Consider the following 25,647-nt stretch of genomic DNA (forward strand, 5'->3'; position numbering starts at 1 on the left):
ATTCTTAAATAAAATATTCTCCAGGCCACATGATGTCCACATAAAGCCTCAACATATTGTTGTAAACTATGCATTGTCCAAACATAAAATGCATCCAACTGTAGTGTGGCAACGTTTACCAGTCAAGGCCTGCACAGACTACAGTAATGCTAACATGCAGTGTGATGCCTATTATGGTCGGTGAATTAACTGTCACCCTCCCTCCGTTTCCCGTGAATGCAAATTGGTCTCGATGTAGTGCTTTGCCTTGATCGGGTCTTCGAAAGACATCTGCTCGCCAGCTGGGGCCGTGATCTTTAATGTAGCTTGATACAGGAGACCATATTTCACGCCCGTACACCGGCGAAGCAATCCTCTCACCTCGGTAAAGGCTGCTCTCTTTTTCCTGACGGTGGCCGAGTAATCTGGGTAAATGTAAAAACGCTTCCCATTGTGGGTGATGGGACCTGCTCCCATGGCCTTCCGAAGAACATCCACTTTCTCCTGAAAGTAGTGGAACTTTACGATTATTGGTCTTGTTATTAGTCTGCAGTTATCTCGCCGCTGCGGTGACTCAAGATCTTCGGTCTTATCTACAAACCGGGCAACTTGAGTAGATAACGTATCAACTTGAGCTTCAAGTGCTACAACACGGTTAGCCTGGCCATTAGCTTCCTCCTCAAGATCATCAATGCGGGTTGATAATGTGGCGCATTCTTTCTTCACAAACTCTCATTCAGGATTTCTGTCCTTAAATCACTCACTAAGTTGTCCATTTTCTTGTGTAATTCACCTGCAGCTGCAATCACAGACGAGTCTATCTTGACTAACACATTCTGCTCCGTTTACTTTATGGCAGCCATAATTGCCCGAGATCCGACCCTGACCCCACCTTTGCGGGCGGATCCACATCAGGCAAGTCTGGGGTATCAGGCCCTGGCCTCGGCTTGTGCGATTTAGGCATTTTGAGCAGCTCTAGACAAAAAAAAAAAAAATCAGAAGAACTAGGCACACTAGAGACAGTTTCGCACAGAAAGGAGAGTGGGAAAATTAAATAAATGTTCAATCCAAGCAGAGCTCACAAGAACAGGTCTTCACATGTCGCTGCTCAGTTGCTCTCCCCAGTTGTTGTTGTTTTTTTTTTCAATTACATGCCTCTTGCATCATGTGATTACAATTATTGACAATTATAATAACAATTATCCTTTCTGATAAGACAAATATAATGTAGTCAATCATTTATTAACCACAGCCATTCAGTCTTGCCATGTTTCTTTTTCATCAGTAAACTTGTAGGCAACCATAGTGGACTTTTGAGGAATTTCCTCAGGGAAAAGGAATTTTAATGGGAAGAGGATGTGTGTTCCTTCCTTTGTCAGTAGCTGCAATGCTTAAACCTTCTGTTTTGATTGTTCATAGATTATATAGCCTAGTAGTTCCAGGTTTTTATGCTTAACATCGGCCATTGGAGTGTATGCATTCATCATATCAGTTTCAACAACACAACTGAAAGGGTTAACTTCAAATCCAACTCCTGCAATGTCTCCACCCTCTTCCTCTTTTGCTTTATAAAGCTCACCAGTCTTTGCTGCTCTTGTGTTTGTCTTGCAATTAATCTGTCATCATGTGGACGACTCTGATGAAGTTAGACCTGACCTCTGTTTGCCTGGCTCTGTTTCTGGGCTTGATCTTTATGGTTCTGTTTGAGATCTTTAGGATTAATTCACACAGAGGTCAATTTCCACCTGGTCCCAGACCGCTGCCTTTTGTGGGAGTGTTACCACAGGCCATAAAGAAGCCAATGGAGTCCTTAAGATCTGTGAGTCTTAACTGATTTGCTTTTTAGGAGCTTAATATTTAACTCTTACATATTTTGAAAAAAAGATGTTTAATTTAAAACACACATGTTCAGAAGATGGTATCACCCTTGTGTTCACAACAGTTTATCAATTTAATTGCTTTATTATTCTAAGGTGTCACAATATGGAGATATCTCTACTATCTATATCGGAAGGAAGCCAGTAATAATCCTAAATACAATCCAGGTCACTAAGGAAGCATTGGTTCAGGAAGCTTTTTCTGGAAGACCATCTTTGCCTCTTTTTGAATGGATGACTAACGGACTTGGTCAGTAGGCTAACATGTTAATTATATGTTTTGAAATGTCAACTACATAATATTTCATTCCAAAACTCTATTTTACCTTTTAATATTTTCAATATTTGTTAAATGTTGTTCATGGAAGCATACATGCGAGTAAAGCTCCTTCACTTTTAAGAGTGCATGTGCGCTTCTCCAAACCAAATTACCCACCCTTTAAAAATGTGTAGATTATGAATTTGATACTTGATCAGGTTTTGTTCTCTTTTCGTAGGTATTGTAATGGTCACGTTTGGTCACTCTTGGAGACAGCAGAGACGCTTTGCTCTGCACACACTCAGAAATTTTGGCCTGGGGAAGAAATCAGTAGAAGATCGTGTGTTAGAGGAAAGCCGTTATCTGATTGCTGAAATGCTTAAAGAAGAAGGTATGAAATATTTATGCTTTATTTGAACTTATTCCACAGGTTAAACAGCATCCAAGAACTGTTTCATAAACATTTGTGACAACACTGATGTTGATTTTCACATATATATTTAGCATTTACATTTCTATTTATGTTGGACTCCATATAAAAGCACAGATCTTTTTTTTCTCCCATACTAATGCATGTTTTTTTAGGCAAGCCTATGGACCCACAGCATGACATACAGAATGCGGTTTCTAACATTATCTGTTCAATCGTGTTTGGAGATCGCTTCGACTACGATAACAAACGCTTCTCATACCTTCTGAAAATCTTGAATGAAAACTTCATGCTTGCAGGGTCAGCTGCGGGACAGGTATGATCAAATTCTTAATTTTTAGCAGAAAATGATTTTATTGATATATCTGTTACTGGCCACAGCCACCCTGTGTGAAAATAATTATTATCTGTGTGATAAATCATGTGTCTGCATATTAAATTTACATTTGCATGAAGTTTGGCACAATTTAGTTAAACCTTTAGTTGGATTTTGTATTATTGTTGTTTATTATTATTATCATTATGTAATTTTACTTGTCATACAAAAAAACATTTAAATCTTATAATAGTTTTCCTATCTTAGATTTTCAACTTAGTCCCCTTCATCAAGCATTTCCCTGGACCACACCAAAAGTTAATGAAGAATGCCACTGAGTTATTGGGTTTCATCCGGAATGAAGTAAGAGAACACAAAGAAACTCTGGATCCAGACAGCCCTCGAGACTTCATTGATGCCTACCTGCTGGAGATCGAGAAAGTAAGATCACTATTAATGAGAGAAAGGCTCTCATATGCATGCATGTAGAAACTAGCTGTAGCTTCAGTAAACTGATGGTTTTTTTTTCATCTGGAGCAGCAAATGTCAAATGAGGGCTCCACGTTTCATGAGGAGAACATGGTTATGTCAGCACTTGACCTGTTTCTGGCTGGAACCGACACCACAACCACCACCATCAGATGGGGTCTCCTCTTCTTGATTCAAAACCCAGATGTACAAGGTGCTAAAGCTAAAGATAAGAACACTACAGTCTTGTTCTAGTAGATGAAATTCTTGAAATCTGATCTTTTCAAGGAGTGCAGTCACATTAAGTGTAACATTTGTGGGTCTAATATTTGGTGTAAATTTGTTATAGTCAAAGTGGTCTGCATGACCAACTCAATTAAACCCACAGAGAAAATCTGCATGGAGAAATATGCAGCACTTCCCTTTTAAATTAACGGATTTCAACCGTGAAACTTCGCCAGAACAACTATAAATGTGACTGCATCTTATAATGGAAGTAGTTCAGGAATGTATGAAGAACTGCTTACACAGAAACTATAACAAGCTTTGTGTTGATCATTGCATCGAATTCGAGTAACCAACTTAAATTGCCAGCAAGTTCTGCATCTGAAACTTTTTTGCCCTTCTGCCGAGATGTCTGTTAAATATCACTAGATCTGGAAAGCATCTGCTGAGTACAAAACATCTGACAGATGTCTGTCTGATCGGAAATGTCCTCTTTACATATTAAAGCTGAGCAAACACTCAAAAAATGTCTTGCAGATGTAAATGCAGACTTTAAATAGATGTCTCCATGATGTATGTCTGCTGTTAGGGGACTAGGTTTTGCCCACCAAACACCTTAACACTATTTAATTATTTTATTGAGTTCAAATGTCGCTATTTTCTACTTCCCTTTTTTTGCACAACACAGAGCGATGTCATGAGGAGATTGTTCGGGTGCTGGGTTATGACCGTTTGCCCAGCATGGATGACCGTGACAAACTACCGTACACATACGCCACTGTTCACGAGATTCAGCGCTGTGCCAACATTGTACCCTCTGGCGCTGCTCATGAAACAACTCAGCCCACAAAACTACGAGGATATGACATTCCCAAGGTAATGAATGGAGCATGGATGAATGACTGAAGTTACTTAGGTCATTTTTCACTGTAAAACCTAACATAAAGACTGGCTTTCCATTAGCAATATGTTTGTAAAGAACTGTGCATACTGAGTCAGAAATTTTTGATGATTCATTTGATCCAGACAGTCTGAATCACTCATTCACCAACAACATGAGACTTTGAGGCTTTTTCATAAGCCTACAGTACACTTGTAAACATGTTACTATGTAAGAAGTGATTCCAGTATGAAACATTGAACTAGATAGAGGGTTAATATGGGTTTAAAGTTATATTTGTGAAAAGTTTTATTCAACTCTGTTGAACTTTCCTCATACAGGGAACTATGATCATGACAAACTTTGAGGCAATTTTCAGTGATAAGAAGCACTGGAAGCATCCAGACGCCTTTAACCCGGAGAATTTCTTGGATGAGAATGGGAACTTCTTCAAACCAGAGTCTTTCATCGCCTTCTCATTGGGTGAGTCAACTGTTTGTCAAATTAATAAACCGATTTAACCATGAGGAAGATTTACTGTAATGATTTGTGTGTTTGTTATCAGGTCCGAGGGTCTGTCTCGGGGAGACTCTGGCGAGGACCGAGCTCTTCTTGTACATCACGTCTCTCCTACAGCGGATTCATTTCTCCTGGCCACCAGAGGCACAGTCCATAGACATGGATGGGATCATGGGTATCATCCGCTATCCTCAGAACTTCAGCATCATCTGCCGCAGCAGAGATACCAAAGAGTGACCATCAGTAACCCCAAAAACAACATACAGACATCATTAGGCCTTCATACTTACTGAAGAACAAAGCTGCTGAGACACACAAGATCATCTTGGCTCATCTTAATCATCGTGTATATCTGTTATTTTATTTTTAGAACATTTTCAGGTAATTCTGATTAAAGGAACACAAATATTTCATTTTCAGTTGAAACAGCATAACAAATGACTGATGCATCTTTATAGCTATGAACATTTATTTTAGCATAAGCAAATAATTGTGTGTTTGTGCAATCAAAAGTTAAGTTAAATTTAACTTGTTTGGATCAGTAAGTTTGACAGCTTGATGTCATAGAATGGTGACATCATTACGTAACCATTACGCAAAATGAATGAATGAATTCCCCAGGAATGCATAAACTGATATTTTATATCTAACATGTTCTGTAAGCTGCTTTGTATGCTGCCAAGAAAATGTAGTTATAAAGTTAAGCTGATAAAGTGTTCTGTTCTTTTGCATACAGTTCAAGGTTTAGTCTCACCTTAGTGAGAGTTGTCTTCTATCGAAGCTTTGTCTAAGAACTAAAGGCTGACATTTTTTGGGGGGAATCCCGTGGGTCACAGGAATCGGAAACAAAATCATCACTATTAATTAGTGGGTGGGACTGGGAATCGTAATAACACTATGATACACAACTTTATAACCAAATATACCTTTTATATAAATAAACTATAAACTGTATATTTTAATTTCGAACTCAATTCTAGTTGCCCTGTCTCTTTATGCTCTCCTCATGTTTGCTTTGGTGTGGCTGGTTAAGTGAATGATGTACACAGTCCATGACTGACGTATCGTTAACGGCTGGTCTAAGTGGTACATTGGGCAGGACATCCAAAAGCCCACCTATCATTCATCGACCTCAGATTTAGTTTTTCATCTGAAAGATGTATGTAGTAAAAACTTTACATGGCAGCTCAATCTAATGTTAATGTGTGCTATTGAAGTGTGTGTGGAAGCTTAACAGCAGCGCGCTCACAGCAGGACAGATAAAGGCACCAGTGCGCTCACTTGCTCTTAAAATACTCTGTAATTGTTGGTCATACAGTACATTCAATTCAATTCAATTCAAGTTTATTTATATAGCGCTTTTTACAAAACAAATCGTTACAAAGCAACTTTTCAGAAAAGTATGTTTCTACAATATTTAGTAGTAGCTAGTAGTTTGTGCACATTTGACAGGATTTTAGAAAAAATAATAATAATAATAATAATAATATAAGACGTAGTCAGCTAGACGATGAACTATCAATATTATTAATTAAGTTATTATATGATTCAGTCACACATTTAGTAATAATTGTTAGTTCTGTTTGTTGATTCAGGGTTAGCATCATCTGGGGTCCTCTGAGGGTCAGCATCATCTCTTCTCAGGTGTTCTGGATCCAGACTGGAGCTTGTGTAAGTCCTAGTTACCACGGGATGTAAATCCCGTGGCGAAACATAGAAACAAAATACAGACATCATTAGCATAGCTGCTGATCCAACAAACTAAAATTAGTTTAACCCAAGCTAATGAATAAAAATGCACCTTTGATCAGATGCAACTACACTCACAATTAAAAAGATACATTATTCGAATGCTTGGCGAGAGAGATGTGTTTTTAATCTAGATTTAAACAGAGAGAGTGTGTCTGAACCCCGACCAGAGTTTGGGAGCCAAATGTGAGAAAGCTCTACCTCCTTTAGTGGACTTTGCTATCCTAGGAACGACCAAAAGTCCAGCGTTTTGTGACCTTAGGGTGCGTGATGGGTTGTAACGTGGTAGAAGGCTAGTTAGGTATGCAGGAGCTAAACCATTTAGGGCCTTATAGGTAAGTAATGATAATTTGTAACTGATACGGAACTTAATAGGTAGCCAGTGCAGAGACTGTAAAATTGGAGTAATATGATCATATTTTCTCGACCTCGTAAGGACTCTAGCTGCTGCATTTTGGACTACCTGTAGCTTGTTTATTGCATTACAATAGTCCAGTCTAGAGGGCATGAATGCATGAACTAGCTTTTCTGCATCAGAAACCGATAACATGTTTCGTAGCTTGGCAATGTTTCTAAGATGGAAGAATGCAGTTTTTGTAACATTGGAAATATGATTTTCAAAAGACAAATTGCTGTCTAATATAACACCCAGATTTCTGACTGTAGAGGAAGTAACAGTACATCCGTCTAGTTGCAGATTGTAATCTACAAGATTCTGTGTAGTGTTTTTTGGTCCAATAATTAATATCTCTGTCTAATACAAATTTAATTGGAGAAAATTATTTGTCATCCAATCTTTTACATTTTTAACACACTCTGTTAGCTAAGATAATTGGGAAGTTTCATCTGGTCTCGTTGAGATATATAGCTGAGTATCATCAGCATAACAGTGGAAGCTAATTACGTATTTTCTAATAATATTACCAAGGGGCAACATGTATATTGAAAATAGAAGGGGACCTAGGACGGATCCTTGTGGCACTCCATATTTTACTGATGATAAATGAGATGACTCCCCATTTAAGTAAACAAAATGGTAGCGATCGGACAGGTAGGATCTAAACCATCTTAGAGCCTGCCCTTGAATACCTGTATAGTTTTGTAATCGATCTATGAGTATGTCATGATCTATGGTGTCGAACGCAGCACTAAGATCAAGTAAGACTAGAAATGAAATGCAGCCTTGGTCTGACACAAGGAGCAGGTCATTTGTAATTTTAACAAGTGCAGTTTCTGTGCTATGGTGGGGCCTAAAACCTGACTGAAATTCTTCATACAGATCATTTTTATGCAGGAAGGTGCTCAATTGAGCAGATACAACTTTTTCTAAAATTTTAGACATAAATGGAAGATTTGAAATAGGCCTATAATTTGCCAGTACACTAGGATCTAGTTTTGGTTTCTTAATAAGAGGCTTGATAACCGCCAGCTTGAATGGTTTTGGGACGTGACCTAAAGATAACGACGAGTTAATGATATTGAGAAGCTGTTCTTCGTCTACAGGTAACAGCTCTTTCAGTAATTTAGTGGGTACAGGATCTAATAAACATGTTGTTGGTTTAGATACAGTGATAAGTTTATTTAGCTCTTCCTGTCCTATGGTTGTAAAGCACTGCAGTTTATCTTTGGGTGCGATGGATGAAACTGAAGTGTTAGATGCTGTAGAATCTACATTCGCTATTGTATTTCTAATGTTATCTATTTTATCAGTGAAGAAATTCATAAAGTCATTACTATTTAACGTTGGTGGAATATTTGAATCAGGTGGCGTCTGGTAATTTGTTAACTTAGCCACTGTGCTAAATAAAAACCTTGGATTGTTTTGGTTATTTTCAATGAGTTTGTGTATATGCTCTGCCCTAGCAGTTTTTAGAGCCTGTCTATAGCTGGACATACGGTTTTTCCATGCAATTCTAAAAACTTCTAAGTTAGTTTTTCTCCATTTACGTTCAAGACTATGAGTTACTTTCTTGAGAGAGTGAGTATTACTGTTATACCATGGTACAGTACGTTTTTCAATTTGATCGGGGCAACAGCTTCTAATGTATTAGAGAAAATAGTGCCCATGTTGTCAGTCATTTCGTCTAATTCATGTGTATTTTTGGGTACAAATAGCAGTTGAGATAGATCAGGCAGTTTATTTGCGAATCTTTTTTTGGTGGCTGGAAAAATAGTTCTGCCCAGACGGTATCGCTGTGGCATATAGTTAATATCAGTGATACGCAGCATGCACGATACAAGGAAATGGTCTGTAATATCATCACTTCGAGGTACAATATCTACCATTTGCATGTCTGACAGAGTGACATTTAGCAGAAGTATTTCAAAAGAGTTAAACCTGTATCCTGTTTTCTGGGTAACATTGAGAATATCACTATATATTGTTGCAACACCCCCGCCATGACCAGTCTGACGGGGCTCATGCTTATAACAGTAGTTTGGTGGAGTAGACTCATTTAGACCAAAATAATCATTTGGTTTTAGTCAAGTTTCAGTAAAGCAGAGTAAATCAAAACTATTATCTGTGATCATTTAATTTACAATAACTGCTTTTGGTGTGAGTGATCTAATATTTATAAGCCCAAACTTTAAAAATAGTTTTTGTTCATTTACTTTACGATAAGATTTTTTTCTAGATCCTACATTATATTTATATTTATATTTTGACCTCACTATTCGGGGAACAGACACAGTCTTAATAGTTTTTACAGCGCAAGTACTTTTAGCATTTAAGCGGGTGGAACAAAACTCATCATAATGGTTATTTGAGAATTGACTTACTAGTCACATGGAGCGAAGTGTCCTGGAGATGTTGTCAGAGAGCAACTCCGCTCCGATTTTGCTGGGGTGTAATCCATCAGCGCGAAACAGTACGGTCCCAGAAAAGATTCCAGTTATTAACAAATAGCAGTTTCTGTTCTTTACACCATGACAACAACCATTCATTTAAAGCAAAAAGTCTACTGAACCTTTTGTGTCCTCGTCGATACGTGGGCAGTGGTCCTGACACGACGATCGTCGCCGCAGGCGTCATGCTGCGAACTGTCTCGATCAGGCTCCTGAAGTCCCTCTTCAGCGTCTCCGTCTGCCGCAGCGTGGTGTCGTTAACCCCGGCGTGAAGCACGACCGCTCTGGGGCTCTCGTCGTCCTTCAGGATAGCGGGTATCTGCGCAGAAACATCGAGAACATGAGCACCAGGCAAACAATGAGTGTGCACTTTACCTTCGGCTAACGTAGCACTTACGTGTCTGACGATGGAGTCTCCGATGATCACAGCGTCGCGTTCTGTCTCACGGAGGGGAGCGAAGCGGTTCTGAATGGAGATGTCGAAGGCAGGAGGGGGAGAAGTCGTCGCCCGGGACCCGGCTCGCGTCCTCCGCTGTGGATGCACCCAGGGTCCGTGGTGTCCCGGCGTCGCAGTGAAGGACATCTGGGAGGATCGCGTCCTGGGTGCACCGGGCATGCGCAGAGAAACACATGGAGTAGACATGGTGGGACTGTTAACAGCACGCTGTATACTTACCCCGGACTTGTGAGCGTCAGCCCGGGATGATTCCAGCGCGGCTCTCCGCTCTCTCAGCTGGGCCTGCCTCTGTTCCAGGTCGCGAATCTGCTGCCCCACGGCCTCGAGCTCGAGCTGCACAGAGTGGAGACATTCATTCGCCATTAAAGCAAGTAACAGTGAGTACAGCAGTGGTAATGTGTGTGAATAGAGTATTAGCAATGTATGCGCAGTTAGTAGCAACCACGCTTGCTGATGCTAACTGGCTAAAAGCTAATAGCAGACCCGGGAGATCAAAATAAAACTAGTGATAGCGAGGCGCTCTGATTGTTTTTGTTGTAGAATACAATAGAGGATACATTCACACATTATATAAACGGAAATGATGATGTATAAAATTGATTTTTAAGTTAAAAATAGTCAATGAAAAGAATATAGTGACGGAGCTCAAACGCAGTACATCTTTTGAATCTTTAAAGATGTAGCATCTCTTTGATATAAGAAAAGATCATTGAGACAGGAAGCGTTGTTATCAAGCATGTAGAGTACTTTCTTAGGCTGTTTTATTGCCTTCTGGCAATGACACCGGCTTAGCTTCTTGTTTTTCCTTTTTTCCGTGAGTACGTGTTTATGTCACAGTTCTGTTGTTGAACATAAAACATGGAGCAGGACTACATGCAAACACTAGATCCCTCCCTTATTGTAGAACGAGAACGTACTTGCAACACAGAATCTTAAATTGCAGATTACATTCTATATAATCAAACAAACTGAAAGACAAACTAAGATTAAATTCTTTATATTACCTCAAGCTACCACTGTTAAAACCTGAGGACAGGAATGTTTAACAAATCAAATCAGTGCTTATGAACTGCAAGTAATAGCATATTGAAAAACATTTCAAATTTCATTAATCAGATATCTTGGTGCCCTACGATTTGGTCTAAGGGAATATTGGGGGTATTTGAAAGTTCAGAGTGTCTCAGATCGGTGGTTGTGTCCTGTGTGCCTTGTGGCACATTTTCCTGGAACACGTCTGAATCTGATGCTTGTGCTCTGATGTCATCTTCATCATCAGAGGTTTCATTCTTCTAAACTGTGATTTGAGATGAGATGAAAGTCGGTTGAAAAATGACAAATTTCTTGTAATGCATCTCTCAGAGCGACTTGCTGTCACCATTGACCCTTTGACCTTGATAACTTTGTACCTTTTTGTCTCATGCCGAGTTGTCAGCTTTCCTGTCACTGTCACGTGCGGTGATACAGGAATAAGGAGAGATAACCAAGTGCAGGTATGAATCTTTATTTAAGGGTAATTCCAAAGGGGTAAACCGTTCAAGCCGGGTCAAAACCAGAGAATCCAAACAACGAGGAACAGACAGAACACAAGGGAAGATCGAGACTACGGATAACATGAGGCAAGGACTCCATAACACAGACTGAAACAAACCAGGTATTTAAAGACAGGTGCAAACGATGTAAGTGGAAACAGCTGAAAACAATAAACAGTGACAATAAGGGAAAGTGAGACCTCTAGTGGACACCCAGGGATACACAGACCAGACACTGTGACATTACCCCCCCCCCCTCCTCTAAGGAGCAGCTTCCAGATGCTCCTCAGACAAAAAATAAACCAAAAAAGGCCAGGAGGGCGGCGGACAGGTGGAGGCTCAGGGGGAGGGATGGAGGGCCGGAAAAGAAAACTTGGGGAACAGACACCAGAAGTGTAAACACAAAACAGGGAGACCAGGAGGGAGGAGGATCGGATGAGGTTTAGGGGGAGGGATGGAGGGCCAGAATAACTGAGGGGAACAGACAGAAACAAAACAGAAACCAAGAACACAAAACAGAAGTCCCAGAAGGGCATGTTGAGGCGCCCACCAGGGCGGAGCAGAGGACCACCACAGCCGTGTGGTCAGGGCGGAAGCCCCCCAGGACGGAGCAGAAGCCCAACACGGCCATGTGGTCAAAGCAAGAGCCCTCCAGGGCGGAGCGGAAGACCACCACAGTCGTGATCAGGGCGGAAGCCCCCCAGGGCGGAGCAGAAGACCACCACGTCCTCGTGGTCGCCGCCAGAGTCCCCCAGGGCAGAGCGGATGACCACCACGTCCTCGTGGTCGCCACCAGAGTCCCCCAGGGGGGAGCGGATGACCACCACGTCCTCGGGGTCGATGTCGGAGTTCCCCAGGGCGGAGCAGATGACCAACACGCCCCCGTGGTTGAGACCAGAGTCCCCCAGGACGGGGCAGCAGACCACCCAGTGACTTGACTTGGCTCTGGAGGGTCATCGGTGACTGGCCCTGGCTCTGGAGGGTCATCGGTGACTGGCCCTGGCTCTGGAGGGTCCACAAACACCTGACTCGACTCTGGAGGGTCCACTGACACCTGACCCGACTCCGGAGGGTCCACTGGAACCTGCCTCGACTCTCAAGGGTCCGCTGGAACCTGCCTCAACTCCGGAGAGTCCACCGGAACCTGACTCGACTCCTGAGAGTCCACCGGAACCTGACTCGACACAGCATCGGGCACCACCTCGGCCTCCGGAACAGCCATGGCTCTACTGGAAGATTGGACATTTTAATGGGGTTCTATATGATGTCGAAGTGTAGCTGTTTGACATGGAATGCATCCTTGCACAGCTTTCTCCACGTCTGCATCGATACCAGGGAACCATACCTTTTCTCTGATCAGCTTTTTAGTCTTCATAATGCCCATGTGTCCTACATGCGCAATTTTTTGATACAGAGGTAGGGAAAACAAGTCCGTTTCCCCTGAGGACAATGTCCTGTGATGCATTGACCGTGAGCTCGTGTCTCAGCTTATGAAACGCTTTTACCTTTGCGTGTTCTACGTCTGACATGGTCTGTTTCAAGTGTGTCCAGACTTGTCCTTTCAGCTCTTTTATCACTGTCTGCAGGATGGAGTCTTTTACCGTTTCACGTAGTACTTCATCCACTGTCATTGCTTTTGGAACAGTGTTGTCAATTATGAAATTGACGTAACTTTCTGCAGTTTCTGAACAGTTTTCTGATTGTTGTCCATCCACAGGATGCCTTGACATGTAATCAGCAGGATTGCTTTTTCCCACTTTGTACTGGACTGTAAATGTGTACTGTTGCAATCTCAGTCTCCAGCATTCAAGCCTGGCTGGTGGAGATGCTCGAGGGTTATTGAAAATGAGCTCCAGTGGTTTGTGGTCCGTAATGACGGTGAAGTGTGAACCATACAGATATAAGTGGAAGTGTTCACATGCCCAGACTATTGCTACAGCTTCCCTTTCTGTTTGTGAATACCGTTTGTTCTACAGATGTGAGCGCTCTACTGGCATACGCAATTACTTCGTCTCCAGAACTGTCTGTGCCTGGCTGACTTAGTATCGCCCCAAGAACAATTGGGCTTGCATCAAGAAGAAGTGTTGATGTCTTTTGTGGATAAAAGTATGACATCGTAGCATTCTGGATAAATTGAGATTTCAGCTTGTCCAGTGCTGTTTGTTGTTCCAGTCCCCAATTCCAAATGTGCCAGCTCTTCTGGCTCCTCCCAGTGGTCCTATTGCCATTTGCAGAAATTCATCCGCTCCCGGTAAGAAACAACCAATCAGAGCTGTGGTCCGTAAATTTGTTTCTGTTCAAAATGTAGAAAAATGTATATAATAAGTGAGTACACCATGAATCCATTTTCCAAACCGTGGTTTTAGCTTGTCCTGAATCACTAGGGTGCACCTATAATAAGTGTTTATATTTGGACTATTTTAGATTGCTTCTGGGGTACCGCGGCGGAGTAACCCAGTACCTTTGTGATTCTTCATAGACATAAACAGAGAGAAGTAGTTCCGGCTACGATGTTCTTCCGCAAGATGCAAGCAGTTCTGTTTATTAACTGCTAGAGCATCAAAAGTTACCTACCGCAGCTTTAATTTAATTTTATATTTGCACATTTTTTTTTTATAATCCTACTGCTCAAAATATCTGGGATTTTTTCCAAAATAACCACTATATGGAGTCAAGATATATTTTTGTTGTTGACTACGTTGATGAGAGTATTGTGCACTGTGAAGCTTACACTGTGATTTCCCCGAGAGAAAGCAGAGTTGACCATCTGATTTTCACCAGAAAGAAAAAAGTATTTTAAAGTTTGTTGTTTTACAGAACATCACAGTTATATAGGACATGATAATAAGGCCTGAAGTTAAAAATATATAATTATATCATAATATTTTCATAATGATTTTTTCTTTCTCAAATCTTTTCTGTGGAGTTAAAACACCCCTGGCCAAACGGGGTGCATCTCTTCCCCTCTTTGATAATGACTGTAGTTACTATGTTCTGAACATCACATCCTTACTTTTGTCCCTAGATGTAATCTCTCTCTCTCTCTCTCTCTCTCTCTCTCTCTCTATATATATATATATATATATATATATATATATATGTATATATATATGTATATATATATGTATATATATATATATATATATATATATATATATATATATATATATATATATATATATATATATATATATATATATATATATATATAGGTGGTTGAAAAAAAATATTTGGACATTATTTATAAAAATTACCTCAAGTTAACACCAGCAAGCTTGTTAGCTAGACAGTTAGCATCAGCTAACAATATTTACTTATTTTCAGTACTGTTATGAATAAACATTCATGTCTTGTCTAGTTAATCCAAACAATATAACGTTACTGTTGATAATATAAAAAGACTTCACATAGGACATGGTAGCATTTTAATATTACATTACATTTACATTTATTCATTTAGCAGACACTTTTATCCAAAGCGACTTACAGATGAAGACAGTGGAAGCAATCAAAAACAACAAAAAGAGCAATGATATATACGTGCTATAACAAGTCTCAGTTAGGTCACCACAGTACACGTAGCATGGGATTTTAAATAATATAAATAAAAAGAAAACAGATAGAATAAAAAATAAATGAATAGAGCAAGCTAGTTAGAGGTCTATACACATACACACACACATACATATACAATTGCATAATAAATGAAAATAAAATAAAATACAAAAAGATTAGAAAGGTAGTTAGATTTTTTAAAGAATAGAATTAGAATAGTGAGTGTTAAAGTTAGAGGGTCAAATAAAGATGGAAGAGATGGGTTTTAAGCCGATTCTTGAAGATGGCTAAGGACTCAGCTGCTCGGATTGAGTTGGGGAGTTCATTCCACCAGAAGGGAACATTTAATTTAAAAGTCCGTAAAAGTGACTTTGTGCTTCTTTGGGATGGCACAATCAAGCGATGTTCACTTGCAGAACGCAATCTTCTAGAGGGCACATAAGTCTGAAGTAAAAAATTTAGGTAAATGGGTGCAGAGCCAGTGGTAGTTTAGTAGGCAAACAGCAATGCCTTAAATTTTATGAGAGCAGCTATTGGAAGCCAGTGCAAATTGATAAACAGAGGTGTGACGTGTATTCTTAAAAAAATAATCTTGCTGCTGCGTTCTAAATTAATTGAAAAGGTTTGATAGAATTGGCTGGAAGACCTGCCAGAGGGCATTGCAATGGTCCAGCCTGGACAAAACAAGAGCTTGAACAAGGAGTTGTGCAGCATGTTCCGAAAGGAAGGGCTTGATCTTCTTGATGTTAAATAAAGCAAATCTGCAGGATTGGACAGTTTTAGCAATGTGGTCTGAGAAAGTCAGCTGATCATCAATCATAACTCCACGGCTTCTAGCTGTTTTTGAAGGAGTTATGGTTGATGTGTCTAACTTGATGGTGAAATTGTGATGGAACAATGGGTTTGTTGGAATCACAAGCAGTTCTGTCTTGGCAAGGTTGAGTTGAAGGTGATGGTCCATCATCCAGGAAGAAATGTCTGATAGACAAGGTGAGATGTGAATAGCTACCGTCGGATCATCAGGATGGAATGAGAGGTAGAGTTGAGTGTTATCAGCATAGCAGTGGTATGAAAAGCCATGTTTCTGAATGACAGAACCTAATGATGCCATGTAGACAGAGAAGAGAAGTGGTCCAAGAACTGAGCCCTGAGGCACCCCAGTAGTTAGATGTTGAGACTTGGACACCTCACCTCTCCAAGATACTTTGAAGGACTTATCTGATAGGTAAGACTCAAACCATTGAAGTGTGGTTCCTGAGATGTCATTTGCCAGTAGGGTTGATAGGAGGATCTGGTGATTAACCGTGTCAAAAAAAGCGGACAGATCAAACAGGATAAGTACTGAAGATTTGGATTCTGCTCTTGCCAGTCTTAGAGCTTCAACAACTGAGAGCTAGGCCGTCTCAGTTGAATGTCCACTTCTGAAGCCAGATTGGTTGCTGTCAAGGAGATTGCTGTGTGTGAAAAATGTAGAGACTTGTTTGAACACAGCTCGTTCAAGTGTTTTTGCAATAAAAGGTAGAAGGGGAACTGGTCTGTAGCTCTCTAAAAGAGATGGGTTGAGGTTGGGTTTCTTAAGTAGTGGAGTTATACGAGCCTGTCTAAATGATGATGGAAAAACACCAGTGTGGAGGGAAGTGTTGATGATGTGAGTGAGTGCAGGTACAACTTTAGGAGAAATGGCTTGAAGGAGATAAGATGGAATTGGATCAAGCGGGCAAGTTGTAGGGTGATTAGAAAGGATGAGTTTTGAGACTTCTGCCTCAGAGAGTGAAGAGAAGGATGTAAATGACTGTAAGTTTGCTTGTGATATGAGCTTGACTGATTGTGGTGTGGAAAATTGTGCACTAATGTGTTTAATTTTATTAATGAAAAACGTTGCAAAGTCGTCAGCTATTAGAGATGAAGCAGGAGGGGGAGGAGGAGGACAAAGAAGTGAGGAAAATGTTTTAAAAAGCATGCGAGAGTTAGATGAATTGTTAATTTTGTTATGGTAGTATGTCATTTTAGCAGAGGAGACATTAGCAGAGAAAGAGGATAGGAGTGACTGATACACAATAAGGTCAGTAGTATTTTTGGACTTGCGCCACACCCTTTCAGAAGCTCTAAGCTTAGAACGGTGTTCGCGTAGAACATCAGATAACCAAGGGGCAGAAGTGGTGTTACAGGCTGGTCTGGAAGATAAGGGGCAAACAGTGTCTAAACAAGATGTAAGAGTGGAGCAGAAAGTGTCAGTAGCACTGTTAGCATCCAAAGATGGGGGGAAGGGGAAGGAAAGGAAGATGAAACCATTGCAGATAGCCGGGAGGGTGAAAGTGTGCGTAGGCTATGTCGAAAGATGACATGTGGAGGGGTAAGTGATGTGTCAGGGATTATGTTGAGGTTAAGAGTGAGGAAGAAGTGATCCGACGTGTGCAGTGGAATAACCAGAACATGATCAGTAGAGCAGTTTCGTGTATAAATACGGTCCAGTTGGTTGCCTGATTTGTGAGTAGCAGTAGTTGACACTCGGTTGAGATCAAAAGAGGCAACCAGAGTGTGGAAATCGGCAAACAGAGGTTTATCTAGATGAATGTTGAAATCTCCAAGCATAAATAGGGGAGTACCATCCTCAGAAAAGGTTGAGAGCAACACATCTAATTCATCCAAAAAGTTACTGTGATGATTGGGTTTTGGGAAAAACACAAGGAGAGGGTGGATCCAATTGCAAGTATGGTTTATTGCACAAAAAGGGAAATACAACATAAACAGTCTTGGGAGACAAACAAAACCAAAAGAGGGAACCGGATGAACCGGGAACTCAGAGGAACGAGAAGCTAAGGGGAAGTCTCGGGAGATGAGAACATATGACACATAGGGTAAGGACTCCATACAGACAACAGAGAAGGACAGCAATATATAGGGAGACTAATGACAAAGGATTGTCAGCAACTGTGAAGACAGGACCAGATTAGCGGAATTAAAGTGCCTATGGTGAAGTGCCTAAGGAGAAGTGAGCTCACTAGGGAACACCCAGGAAAACAGAGACTGACAGCGTGACATTACCCCCTCCCCTACGGAGCAGCTCCCAGATGCTCCACCTGAAACCCAAGAAAACCCAACAGAAAAAGTGTAAGGAGGGAGGTGAAGCGGCGGCGGACTAGGGGGAGGGAAGGAGGGTCAGAAAACAGAGACAGGAGAACCAGATAGAATGGACAGACAGAGACAAACAACCAGGTGGAATGGAGAGACAAAGACAGGACAACCAGGTAAAATGGAAAAACAGAGACGGAACAACCAGGTGAAATGGAAAGGCAGAGGCAGGAGAGGTGTAACACAAAACAAGGAGTCCAGGAGGGTGGTGGACCGGTGGAGGATAAAGGGGAGGGACGGAGGGCCAGGTCCAAAGAAGGAGATAAACATAAAAACAAAAGAAAACCAAAACACAAAAACATGGGTCCATGGAGGATATTAAGTGATGCCCACCCGGGCGGAACAGAGGGCCATCACACCCATGTGGTCAAGACAGAAGCCCCCCCCAGGGCGGAGCGGAAGACCACCACGTCCTCGTGGTCGAGGCCGGAGTCCCCCAGGGCAGAGCGGAAGACCACCACGTCCTCGTGGCCAGACCCCCGAGAGGATGAAGATCCCCGGGGACTTGCTAAGACATATAAACTAATCTAACACCTAAACGCATACACTCACACATTCATACAAGTTGCAGGAAGATCGAAAGTTAGGGAAAGATGAGTTTAAGAGAATGGTAATATGGAATCCCAAGTTTACAGCAATACGTTAAATTGCATAGACATGAACAACCATCAATCACGTAATTAGCGCTCGCATTGAGTTCCTCAATGAGGTTAAAATTATATTAGATACACCAGTAAAGGTCACAGTCTGGAGGTAAAGTTACTTGCGTCTCCTGTGAAGAAGGAGCCTCGGTGAAAGGGGCTATCCCGAGGTCGTTGATTGGCTGGAAGAGTCGTATGGGCTGGTTGAATTGAACGGGCACCCGAGGTCAGGCGTCGGAGACTCGACGTTACAAAACTTAACTCAGAACACAAAACTCTCAAACGGAAAAGAAAAGAAATAAAGTTTGACGAGACTAGGTTGTGTTCCTTCTCATCGTGGCTAAGTAGCAGCAGGCTTGCAGGCCGAAGCACGCTGGAACCACGCTCAAAGAAGAGTTATGACTAAACAGCATGGCTAGAAGCTACAAGCTAAAGCTAGGTAGCAAAGCTACAAGCTAAAAGCTAAGAGCAGGCATGACTAATAGCAGAGACTAAAAAGCAGACTAAAAGCCAGCATGACTGATAGCACAAGCAAGGCTAGAACTAAAAGCAAGATTTCATGGTGTCCAAAGTATTTAAAGTGGCCTATTGGCCACACCTCAAATGTTGTCTTGACCAATCAGATATTGTCTTGGCTCGGGGGTATCATAAATCATTTGTTTATCTTACCAAGCATGTGGTCCGAATTTTCCTGCCTTGCAGGGTCTAATTTCGGACATGATTCCTATTACCAGGTTATGATATATTTTACAAATAAATGATTGTCAGGACAATATCAAGCAAGAAAATTCAATCACAGACATACCAAACATAATTACAAATCGTTAAGCTATGCCATAGTTATAAAAAAAACATACACAATAAGTGATTATAACATGATAGTCAAATGTGTGGGTTACACATAAATGAATATGGAGTGAAGCGATGGACTGATTCATTCATAAGTCTTTTTGAGTTCATTCTGGTCCATATATGTGTACAAAAACAGTTTCTTTGCCATTCTCTTGACAAATACTTCTGTGAAGACAACTTGATCTCCTGGGTTTACATGTGATTTCCAGCGTTGCATTTCCATTACGAACAACACAATTGGCACCAAATTTCTCTTCTTTGAATTGAGATTGTAAATAATTGTTCCAGTGGTGTTAATTTTGAAAGCTGTTGTGTGAACAAGTTGGTTGGTCTTCTTGTGGCACTAGAACTGATTTAAGACTTCCTGAGGAATTTGGCTCTCGTGTTTCAAACATCGCTTTGATAGACTCTTTAATTTGTCTGGTTCGACTCATTTCTGTTACAGTTCATTTGAATCAGTGAGTGGTCGACTCCAGAACAGCTGCAATCGGATAATTCGAATTCGTAAACGAATCGTTTGGTGCGATTTGCGATCCGATTTAAAAGTTTATTTTGAAAAGACTGCTTCTGCGTGTCAGAGAACGTGATCTATTATAAGGAGTAACGATATGTTTTATGAAATGTAGTGAAGTTAAAAGTATGATCTTATGCTTTGGAATGTAGTGAAGTAAAAGTGAAAGTTACTAAAAATAAAATTACTCCTGTAATGTACAGATACTTGAAAAATGTACTTAAGTACAGTAACGAAGTAAAGCTACTCCGTTACTGTCCACCACTGGTGTTTACCTTTTAAAATTTGGGCTTAGATGGATTTAAGTTAGTGGTTTTGTAGCGTGTTGACCTGCAGCATTTTTTGAAAACGATTCAGCTTTCCACAGCCTTTGCAGATTTTTCCCTTTGCTGGGCAATTTTTCTGTCCACCTTCATGTGCAAAATGTCCTCCGCAATTGTTGCATGTCATGTTTTCAAACAGAGTCTTTGTTTTATAATTTCTCTGCTTGTGTTTGTTAAAAGTTGGTTTACTAATTGCGTGTGTTGTAAATGATTTGGACGACTTTGCACACATCTCTTCTATGCCAGCTGCTTGTTTATCTGCTGTTCTTTGAGCTCTTCCTGCGTCTAGTAATTGTTGAAATGTCATTGTGCCGTCGCGTAGTGCCATCTTGCGAAGATGCGATGAACTGCAGCTTAGAATTATTTGTGACTTGATCTCTTTGTCCACATTCACGAATTTGCATGTTGTTGCCATCTGTTTCAATCTAGTGTGATACGAATCTAATGTTTCATTTTCGTGTTGGTTTGCTTGCCTGAATAAATATGTTTCATATTCGGGATTGGCTTTTGGACAGAAATACGCATCTAGTTTTCTCACTGCAGTAGCGTAGTCTTCTCCAGTTTCTGGCAGCGTTTCAAAAATGTCGAACACCTCGGGTCCCGCGTGATGTAGTAACAGTGCTCTTTTTTGCTTGTCCTCTTCTATGTTAAATGCTTGTAGGTAATTGTCGAATCAATCGATCTGCCATTTTTTCCATCGCAAGGCAACTGAGCTGGGTTCTGAGTGGAAATTGAACATCGGGAAATGTGGGAGAGTCGTCATTTTTGTTTTTTGCGTTTGGGTTCAGATCTGTTTATCACTTGTCGCCAAGTTGTAGCATCTCTTTGATATAAGAAAAGATCATTGAAACACGTTGTTATCAAATGTGTAGTTTACTTTCTTAGGCTGTTTTATTGCCCCCTGGCTTAAGGTGGGCATACACTGTGCGATTTCGGCAAGGTACCAACTCACACTGTACAAGTAGATCGCATGCGATGTTAAGCTAAAGCTCATGATTTTTATGCGCTCACTGTACGGTCCGATCATCGAGTTGTGATTTGACTTCTCACACTATACATGAGGAATAACGTGTGAATATATCCTCTATTGTATTCTACAACAAAAAGAATCAGAGCGCCTCGCTATCACTAGTTTTATTTTGATCTCATGGGTCCGCTATTAGCTTATAGCCCGTAAGCATCAGCAAGCGTGGTTGCTGCTAACTGCGAATTCTCCCCTCCTGCCTTCGAGATCTCCATCCGGAACCGCTTCGCTCCCTTCCGCGAGACAGGACGCGATGCTGTGATCATCGGAGATTCCATCGTCCGACACGTACGTGCTACGTTAACTGAAGGTAAAGTGCACACTCATTGTTTCCCTGGTGCTCGTGTTCTCAATGTTTCTGCGCAGATACCCACAATCCTGAAGGCCGACGAGAGCCCCAGAGCGGTCGTGCTTCACGCCAGGGTTAACGACACCACGCTGTGGCAGACGGAGACGCTGAAGAGGGATTTCAGCAGCCTGATCGAGACAGTTCGGAGCACGACGCCCGCGGCGACGATCATCGTGTCAGGACCACTGCCCAGGTATCGACGAGGACGCGAAAGGTTATGTAGACTTTTTGCTTTAAACGAATGGTTGTTGTCATGGTGTTAAGAACAGAAATGCTATTTGTTAATAGCTGGAATCTTTTCTTGGAGCGTCCTAGGCTGTTTCGCGCTGATGGATTGCACCCCAACAAAATCAGAGCGGAGCTGCTTTCTGACAACATCTCCAGGACACTTTGCTCCATGTGACTAGTAAGTCAATTCTCAATTAACCATTATGATGAGTTTTGTTCCACCTGCTTAAATGATAAAAGTACTTGCACTGTAAAAACTATTAAGACTGTGTCTGTTCCCCAAATAGTGAGGTCAAAATGTAAATATAATAGAAAATTATTTATATAGAAAAAATCTTATCGCAAATAAACCCGAAAAAATTTAAAGTAAATGAACAAAAACAATTTTTAAAGTTTGGACTCATGAATATTAGATCAATCATACCCAAAGCAGTTATTGTAAATGAAATGATCACAGATAATGGTTTTGATGTACTCTGCTTGACTAAAACCTGGCTAAAACCAAATGATTATTTTGGTCTAAATGAGTCTACTCCACCAAACTACTGCTATAAGCATGAGCCCCGTCAGACTGGTCGTGGCGGAGGTGTTGCAAAAATATATAGTGATATTCTCAATGTTACCCAGAAAATAGGATACAGGTTTAACTCTTTCGAAATACTTCTGCTTAATGTTATACTGTCAGACATTCAAAATAAATCTAATGTATCTTTTGCTCTGGCTACTGTGTATAGTCCACCAGGGCCATATACAGAATTCCTAAAAGAATTTGCAGATTTCCTCTCAGACCTTCTAGTTACTGTTGATAAGGTGCTAATCATGGGAGATTTTAATATTAACGTTGATAATACAAATGATACATTAGGACTTGCGTTTACTGACCTAATAAACTCTTTTGGAGTCAAGCAAAATGTCACTGGGCCCACTCATCGTTTTAATCATACACTAGATTTAATTATATCTCATGGAATTGATCTTACTGCTATAGATATTGTATCTCAAAGTGATGATATTACAGACCATTTCCTTGTATCGTGCATGCTGCGTATAACTAATATTAACTATATGTCTCAGCGTTACCGTCTGGGCAGAACTATTGTTCCGGCCACCAAAGAAAGATTCGCAAATAACCTGCCTATCTCAACTGCTATTTGTACCCAAAAATACACATGAATTAGACGAAATGACTGACAACATGGGCACTATTTTCTCTAATACATTAGAAACTGTTGCCCCCATCAAATTGAAAAAGGTTAGAGAAAAACGTACTGTGCCATGGTATAACAATAATACTCACTCTCTCAAGAAAGAAACTCATAGTCTTGAACGCAAATGGAGAAAAACTAACTTGGAAGTTTTTAGAATTACATTGAAAAACAGTATGTCCAGCTATAGACAGGCTCTAAAAACTGCTAGGGCAGAGCATATACACAAACTCATAGAAATAACCAAAACAATCCAAGGTTTTTATTTAGCACAGTGGCTAAATTAACAAATTTCCAGACGTCACCTGATTCAAATATTCCACCAACGTTAAATAGTAATGACTTTATGAATTTCTTCACTGATGAAATAGATAACATTAGAAATACAATAGCGAATGTAGATTCTACAGCGTCTAACACTTCAGTTTCATCCATCGCACCCAAAGATAAAATGCAGTGCTTTACAACCATAGGACAAGAAGAGCTAAATAAACTTATCACTGTATCTAAACCAACAACATGTTTATTAGATCCTGTACCACTAAATTACTGAAAGAGTTGTTACCTGTAGCCGAAGAACCGCTTCTCAATATCATTAACTCGTCGTTATCTTTAGGTCATGTCCCAAAACCATTCAAGCTGGCGGTTATCAAGCCTCTTATTAAGAAACCAAAACTAGATCCTAGTGTATTGGCAAATTATAGGCCTATTTCAAATCTTCCATTTATGTCAAAATTTTTTGAAAAAGTTGTGTCTGCTCAATTGATAAAAATGATCTGTATGAATAATTTCAGTCAGGTTTCAGGCCCAACCATAGCACAGAATCTGCACTTGTTAAAATTACAAATGACCTGCTCCTTGTGTCAGATCAAGGCTGCATCTCATTTCTAGTCTTACTTGATCTTAGTGCTGCGTTTGACACCATAGATCATAACATTCTCATAGATAGATTACAAAACTACACAGGTATTCAAGGGCAGGCTCTAAGATGGTTTAGGTCCTACCTGTCCTATCGCTACCATTTTGTTTACTTAAATGGGATGTCATATTATTCATCATCAGTAAAATATGGAGTGCCACAAGGATCCGTCCTAGGTCCCCTTCTATTTTCAATATACATGTTGCCCCTTGGTAATATTATTAGAAAATACGGAATTAGCTTCCACTGTTATGCTGATGATACTCAGCTATATATCTCAACGAGACCAGATGAAACTTCTCAATTATCTAAGCTAACATAGTGTGTTAAAAATGGCAAAGAAAAATTAAAAAAGAGGAAGGAAACTACCGTGCACATACGTCACTGTTCACAAGATTCAATGCTGTGCCAACATTGTACCCTTTGGCGTTTTTCATGAAACAACTCAGCCCACAAAACTAAGAGGATATGACATTCCTAAGGTAATGAATGGACCATAGCTGTGTTGTGATTCTTGATTTAAATTGTTTTGCTAACACATTTTGTCTTTTTAAGCAACTTAACAGCAATTTTAACTGATAAGGAGCACTGGAAGTACCCAGACACCTTTAACCCAGACTTCTTAGATGAGTCTTTCCTCCCTTTCTCCTTGGGTAAGTAACCTGTGACTATAATTTCATTAGACAAAAACCAAAAACTGCATTTATACGATTGTGTTTTGTCTCCATTTATCAGGTCCGAGGGTCTGTCTTGGTGAGACCCTAGCTAAGACAGAGCTTTTCATCTTCGTCACTTTTCTCTTACAGCGGATTCAAGGCCAGGCTCTAAGATGGTTTAGATCCTACCTGTCCGATCGCTACCATTTTGTTTACTTAAATGGGGAGTCATCTCATTTATCATCAGTAAAATATGGAGTGCCACAAGGATATATACATGGCTATATATCTTAACAAGACCAGATTAAACCTCTAAATTATCTAAATTGTCCAAAAATGTAAAAGATTGGATGACCAATAATTTTCTCCAATTAAATTTGGATAAGACAGAGATATTAATTATTGGACCAAAAACATTACACAGAATCTTGTAGATTACAATCTGCAACTAGACGGATGTACTGTTACTTTTTATTATATTATTATATTATTATATTTGTTATATTAGACAGTAACTTGTCTTTTCAAAATCATATTTCCCATGTTACAAAAACTGCATTCTTCCATCTTAGAAACATTGCCAAGCTACATAACATGTTGTCTGTTTCTGATGCAGAAAAGCTAGTTCATGCATTCATGACCTCTAGACTGGACTATTGCAATGCACTTCTAGGTGGTTGTCCTGCTTCTTCAATAAACAAGCTGCATGTAGTCCAA

At 40.4% G+C, this 25,647-nt stretch overlaps 2 protein-coding genes across 2 annotated transcripts in view; both read left to right on the forward strand.

The window, feature by feature from the left end:
• LOC113041248 (cytochrome P450 2B19-like) overlaps positions 1–25,239 on the forward strand; it is a 67,871-nt gene extending 42,632 nt beyond the window's left edge. The window contains exon 9 of the mRNA XM_026199678.1: positions 25,010–25,239. Within this exon, the coding sequence (XP_026055463.1) occupies positions 25,010–25,224 (215 nt within the window). The 3' untranslated portion in view covers positions 25,225–25,239. The remainder of the gene's footprint in view (positions 1–25,009) is intronic.
• On the forward strand, positions 1,203–5,673 carry LOC113041253 (cytochrome P450 2B19-like). Its single transcript, XM_026199686.1, has 9 exons — positions 1,203–1,798; positions 1,953–2,106; positions 2,354–2,506; positions 2,701–2,861; positions 3,129–3,302; positions 3,402–3,543; positions 4,243–4,430; positions 4,776–4,917; positions 5,000–5,673. The coding sequence occupies exons 1-9, from the start codon at positions 1,604–1,606 to the stop codon at positions 5,188–5,190; spliced, it is 1,500 nt and encodes a 499-aa protein (XP_026055471.1). The 5' UTR covers positions 1,203–1,603; the 3' UTR covers positions 5,191–5,673.
• Positions 25,240–25,647: the final 408 nt, after the last annotated feature.

This window comes from Carassius auratus, chromosome 23, assembly GCF_003368295.1.
Source record: "Carassius auratus strain Wakin chromosome 23, ASM336829v1, whole genome shotgun sequence".
Lineage (NCBI taxonomy): Eukaryota > Metazoa > Chordata > Actinopteri > Cypriniformes > Cyprinidae > Carassius > Carassius auratus.